Here is a 6,124-nt window from a genome sequence, read left to right as displayed (position 1 = left end):
TAACTTGACGTTGTTACATGAATTTTATCACACTTTCGATATGGGAAAATTGAAACAAGAGTGCATTCAGGTATGTAATGACCAACAATTCTATCAAACATAATGTAATTTGAGTTATGAATGCTTTAAAACCATTTCCCCATTTTAGATTTAACCTAATAGTTGACAATTAGAGTTTATCATGATAGTTCAAGACTTCCAAGTTTGTATAGAAGTAGATTTTATTCTTGAGCACATAACTAAGGTAAGGTAGCACAGATACAAGTCATATGAGAAAAATTTGTTTATGCTCATTTATTTGGCAAAAGAATCAAGCTTAAGCCTAATTTTAGGCTCGAGCATTAAACGAGTCAAGCTTAAACATAATAATGTGTTTGTCAATAAACTTGAGATTATGAAGTTTGATTTGAGTATATATATTATCACATGTTTATATGTATAAATCAATACATGTATAAAATATGATTATATAGACTGAATACTGTATTGTATAAGTTAGTTAATAAGCTCATAGAATATTAAATTATTATTTGTAATATATCGACAATACAATTAGCCCATTTTGTAGTAAAAAATATAACAATAAAAGGTTGGTGAATCTAATTTTTATAAATATATAAATGAATATCATTCTATGTAATTAACTCGAGTAATACAATCTCAACTATAATTTAGTTATTTATTTATTTTTTGATTGAAACGATAGTTATTAATTATTAGTAAAGATTTGTGAAATGACAAATCTTTTTAGTCATATGGTGTTTACCATGTATGGGGAAATAATAGTTAATCAAGTAGCATGTGAACAAGTTTGAGCTAGTTCAATAAGAAAATGAACCAAGTTTGAGCATGTGATCAAGCTTGGTGATGAGCTTGAGCTTAGATTGTATTTGAAATAAAATCAAATGAACTAATCCTAAACTTTTAATATTCAACTCGGTTGGACTCAACTCATTTACAGCCCTAATTAGCTGCAAATGCCATTGGTTAGTAGAACAAAGACATTAAAGCACATAGACTAGTCTCATGCCAGCTGTTTTTGAGAAAAGGGCGAAGATAATTTATCATTGTCCTACTAATGTGCTAAATACTACATATCATGATTTGCAATGTCAGTGACATAGCAGGTCTTTCCACGGAAAATAGTATCATTTGCAGAGAGTTGTATCTATTCTGTAGAAACCAAAACATGATAAGTATCTGAAAATAGAGAAGCAATGCACTTACAATTTTTCTAAGCTAGCTATTGTTCCAAGTGAGGAAGGAATGGCCCCATGAATCAGGTTTCCACTCAAGTTTCTGTAAATGCACAAGTCAAACAAATATAAGAGATACATAGAGAAGGCTACAACAAAATCATTAACAATTTGATTCACTAAAGTTCATGCTATCATATAGTTTTGGAATAGCAAAAATATGACTACCAATTAAGTGAAAAGACATAACAAGGGACCATTTCTTAGAAACATGCTTAATTTCATCAAGTGATACATCCTTGGATGAAATGTCAAAACATAAGGATTGCAGCTTTACATTTCCAATTATATAATTTAAATTGAAGGAGACCTTTAGATACTTACATGCTCTGTAGATGACTTAGCTTGGATATGTCATCAGGCAAGAAACCTCTCAGACCTTGGTTGTCAAGACCACTGATCATGCAGAGGTAAAACACTAATTACTCAAAACATATTATATAATAGAAGATATTAACATCTTAAAATTAAACATAAAGTGAAACAACCCTTGGCCACACATGATGAAGATGATAAATTCCAGAAAATGCAATATACTTTGGGCTTTGTGCAAGTGAGTTTGAAAAAGTGTGATGCTCAATTTAAAAAAAAAAAAATGTATTTGCCCACAGAATTTATCCAATTATGTGGAAATTAATAGTTGACATTCTCACTACGGAAAATAAAACTAGAATGCCAAATAAGTAGTGCCAGAATCTGGGTTGAGTTGTGTACAGAAAATATAAAAGTAAACAACAGAAGAAAAGGGTACAAAAATCATATTTACCTATAAAAATGAGGAAGCAATTTAAATGGTCAAACCATATTAGGGCCAATCATTGACATATGAAAAGCTATTCATTACCAAAATCTAAACATGTCTAAAAAACAGAAAGCCGTAAGGCAATAACTAGATAGTTTAATATATACAAAGCATTCTCCCAGAAGAGTAGGGATACCATCTATTGATGCAGTCACTTTTTGAAATATATGCTATTTCCAGAGAGCACCAAAAGTTTTTCTCTGTAAATTTGGTAGATTGTGAGACAGTTTAGTTAGAGAGAAAGTAGCAAGATGGTTAATAATATGGGGCTCACATAGAAAGCTTTTGATTGGGCTCACTGGTATAGATCTCAGATTGGTGTCAGTGGACTGGAAGGAATTGGTGATGGTAGAGACTCAAAGACTATTGTTGAAGGGATTAGAATTTAGAGGGACAGTCAGTGTAACGCTTTTAGGAAATTTGAGCATTTGCAATTAAAGTGTTAAAGGACATAGGGTAGCTGTTGCATCATCTCAGTTACTGTATACAATTTTGAAAGTTGGGGGCTAGTAGTTTTCAGTTCAAAGAGGTAAAAGATAAACAATAAATATGACATGACATAGGAGGCAATCATTACTCTGAGGATATTTAAAAAATGGAAAAGAATAAATATGAACCAAGGATCAAGAAAGTACAGTCCATCGATGAACCATTTGCTGCTGTTACTGTCAAAATGGCAATCTGCTCCNTCTTTTTTTTTTCGTTTGGTAAAACTAACACAAAAAAGCATTTTGGTAAACATGGTTTAAGATAAATATATAAAAGGGAACTACAAATGCTACTAACCAGACTAATTATTTTGTATTGACAAGAGGATCCTTATGTTTTTTAATAAGATCAAGAAGATAATGTTTAATATGGCTCACTTTGTCTCATAAAAGTCTATTCTATTGGATATGAAACAGGATATTTGGTTCAGTCACTCCTTTTGGATGACGCAGGTTTTTTCTTCCTGCATTTTCAGTCTCTTTGATGCAGCACAAATTCTCAAAGGAGGCTTGAGAATTAACAAGACTAGAGGGAAAAATAAACCTAGGAATCAGCACTTAAGCTTGCTTGAAATTGGCACTAATAAGAATAGAGGAAACAAAACCTAGGAGACCCTTTTAGATATAGCTGAGAGTTACTTTGAAGGGATTTATTTTGTCCATCAATAAGTTTTCTTGACAAGGTAGGTGCCAACATTCTGTTATTGAAGGAACCGTCTTGGTAGATCTACCAACATAACACTCTAGGTAGCTTCTAACTTAGCATACATGCATACATGCATGCACGTATTCATATTTATGTAAGCATGCACACTTATTAAGCTAGCTTTATTTAAGCACTAGATTGGAAGATATGAAACAAAAAATTTATGTAATAATAACAAACACAGGTGGCATATATACCTTCTTCTGGTGAGGTTTTGGACTCTGCTATGATAACCTCAAAAACCTCAATGGCATTAATAATGGCATAACTACCATTTTTAGGCTTCAAGGTTATTGTCAAGGTCCTTCCACTAATTGCAACAGTTGTATTAAGAACAAGAGCTGCATAACGATCCCCGCTCATTTTGATAATGTCTACATCTTGAAATACAACATCGCTATTTATCAGGATGTCAAATACCCTTTGCCCTGTGGCAGTCACTGAAGAATCAATTTCTGCAAAGTGTAACCAAATTGAGTAGTTCCTATTGGGCTCCACATCCATTGCATATGTCAATTCAGGCTGATTACCAGTACTAACAAGTGCTGACTGATAAAGACCTTCTGGATAGAAGTTTGGAGAAAGAGAAGCCTGCTTTATGCTACTTTCAGTAGATCTAGGCCGATCAGAATTCTGACCAAAAGTTTTAATGTATTTCCAAAATCTATCCCCACCCCATACATCACCACTATAATCAGTACCGAACTTTGACTGCCCTGTACCACAACTCAGTCTTGTGGCAGTTCTAAGCACTATTCCATGACCCCACTGTGGACCGAAATAGTATGCATTATCATCAACTTGAAGAATTTCAATTGAAAGAATTGTTGGGTCTCCATGACCAGTGCTATGGAAGCAGAAAGAGGCAGTGCCATCTGAAAGAAACACAATGGCTTCAGCAAATGCTTCGTCATCCTGGTTGCTCCAACCTGACTGCAAAGAACAAATCTGAGTTCCTTCGACAGAAACATCGAATAGAGGTTCGCTGTCAAAATTGGTTTGGTTAACCAATCCAAAGAACATCCTGACTAAATAGTGTCCCTTTGGCACGTTATTAAGGTTGTAGCAATTTTCAGGACCTCCAGATAGGGGAAAGTAGCGAAGTGTTTTAAGAGGAGGAGTGATGAAGCTTGTACGTGTTGCATTAGCAGGTATCCCTCCTGTATATGCAAAATCCTTATACCAAAGTGTATTGGTTGGCGGTGTATGAACATTATCACGAGCTCCACAGCTTATCCGCATGGCAAATGGTGCTGTAGTGCAAGAAAAGATTCCACAAGTTTTAAAACCACCATTAGAATTAAATAAAAGAAAGCACAAGAACTAATTCTAATTCTCTAACCCTTAAGCATACAAAACCAGTTATAATAGTTTAGAAATACTCAAAATTGGCCAAGAAACTCAAACTAACAATTAACACACAAAGATGACCCGCTCCAATACTTAATATGCAGCTCACATGTTGCTAATTGATGAGAAATGCGCATGCAGCTTTAATGAAATGCCCTGGTTTCTTCAAACACCACATCCTTTTTTAAGTCATTACCACCGTACCAATAATAGTTTATAGCTATAGAATTCGCAATTCACGCACGAGAAATTCGGTCATTGAACTCAGTTTTGTTGCCAAAATTAAGAAGAAAAATAAAACTTGGAATTTGGTCCTTCTGTTTCCAAATTTGGGAATTCAAGGGACACCTTAGTGAAGTACTGCTTTATCATATCTTAAAAATATGAAATTTCCTCACATATTCAAAATCTTTATTCTTTACTTTCAAAACAATTTTCACAGCAGCCAAACAAATTCAACCTGATTGTTTTTCCCCTTTCAATCAAAAGATTAAAAAAAAAAAAAATTATATGCAAAATCCTTACACCAATTCTGCTACCTGATATTTCATTTCAATTTCTTAACAACATGAATGTTAACAAAAAAAAAAAAAAAAGCACAGTATGAAGATCTATCTCAAAAGTCAAAACCAAACTCCAAAGCAAAAACAACTAGTTCATAACATTAATTCGTCACAGAACTTAGCTTAAAAGCTCAATTATCAAAAACTCAAATCAAAATGCAAATGAAGATTCACTTCCAATTCCAAAACCCTAACTCAACTCCTTAACCATTCCGCGACTCAAATTTTACTTCCAAGAAATCGAATAACAGAGATAGAGAGACAGAGAATAGTGGAAGCTCACGAGGTCGTGCTGAAGACGAAGAGAAAGCGGTACAGAAAACGAGCAGCCATAGCATAAGAAATCTGAGCATCGAAGCTTCGAAATGCATTGCTTTTCTCTCTCTCTCAATTACTAGGAGCGTCTCGTTTTCTCAGAGAGTCTAATATCTCTTCCTTTATGAGTTGAGCTTCCTTGCTTTTTTTTTTTTTAAGAGAGAGAAAGAGTGTGTGACTGTGTGTGCGGGGACGTGTTTGCACTAACAGTTGGAAATTATAAATTTTGCTCAATAGTTGACTCGTGAAGGTAGAAGATTTATTAATGTACTGCTTAAGTTTATGAGGGTTGATAGACTTTTATTTTAATCGGACAGTGTAGGTTGCTCATTTAATAAGTGTTATGACTGACCCAGTCACTTTTAATTTTCAAAAATAAATAAATAAATAAAACTCAGGTTTACCATACATCGTGAAATCCCAAGAATAATAGATTAATAATATGTTTGATTGAATATGAGACTTTTGAAGTTATGTTATGCTTCAGAGTAATCAACACACTCCGATTGGATGTTGAACCAACAAAAAAAATTCCAGGCAATATTTTTACTTCTAATTTATAATTTGTATAATTGTGAGAGTAATCAATAAAAAGTGATAAATCATAAAAATTAGTAGTAGAAAAAAAATATATTAATCAGTAA

General features: G+C 33.4%; 1 protein-coding gene and 1 long non-coding RNA gene across 2 annotated transcripts; both read right to left on the bottom strand.

Moving 5' to 3' along the window:
- Positions 1-6: 6 nt before the first annotated feature.
- LOC136066032 (uncharacterized) lies at positions 7-2,746 on the bottom strand. The gene is made up of 3 exons (XR_010627573.1): positions 2,694-2,746; positions 1,581-1,652; positions 7-1,299 (listed from the first exon to the last, which is right to left on the bottom strand). It is a non-coding gene; the product is annotated as an uncharacterized LOC136066032 (long non-coding RNA).
- A 54-nt stretch (positions 2,747-2,800) lies between these two features.
- On the bottom strand, positions 2,801-5,645 carry LOC136066031 (receptor-like protein 4). The gene is made up of 2 exons (XM_065769892.1): positions 5,449-5,645; positions 2,801-4,505 (listed from the first exon to the last, which is right to left on the bottom strand). The coding sequence occupies exons 1-2, from the start codon at positions 5,534-5,536 to the stop codon at positions 3,379-3,381; spliced, it is 1,215 nt and encodes a 404-aa protein (XP_065625964.1). The 5' UTR covers positions 5,537-5,645; the 3' UTR covers positions 2,801-3,378.
- Positions 5,646-6,124: the final 479 nt, after the last annotated feature.

This window comes from Quercus suber, unplaced genomic scaffold (genome assembly GCF_002906115.3).
Source record: "Quercus suber isolate HL8 unplaced genomic scaffold, Cork oak 2.0 scaffold_1622, whole genome shotgun sequence".
In the NCBI taxonomy this organism is placed as follows: Eukaryota; Viridiplantae; Streptophyta; class Magnoliopsida; order Fagales; family Fagaceae; genus Quercus; species Quercus suber.
The sequence above is the reverse complement of the archived record's forward strand: the minus strand, read 5'-3'. Positions and strand labels throughout refer to the sequence as shown.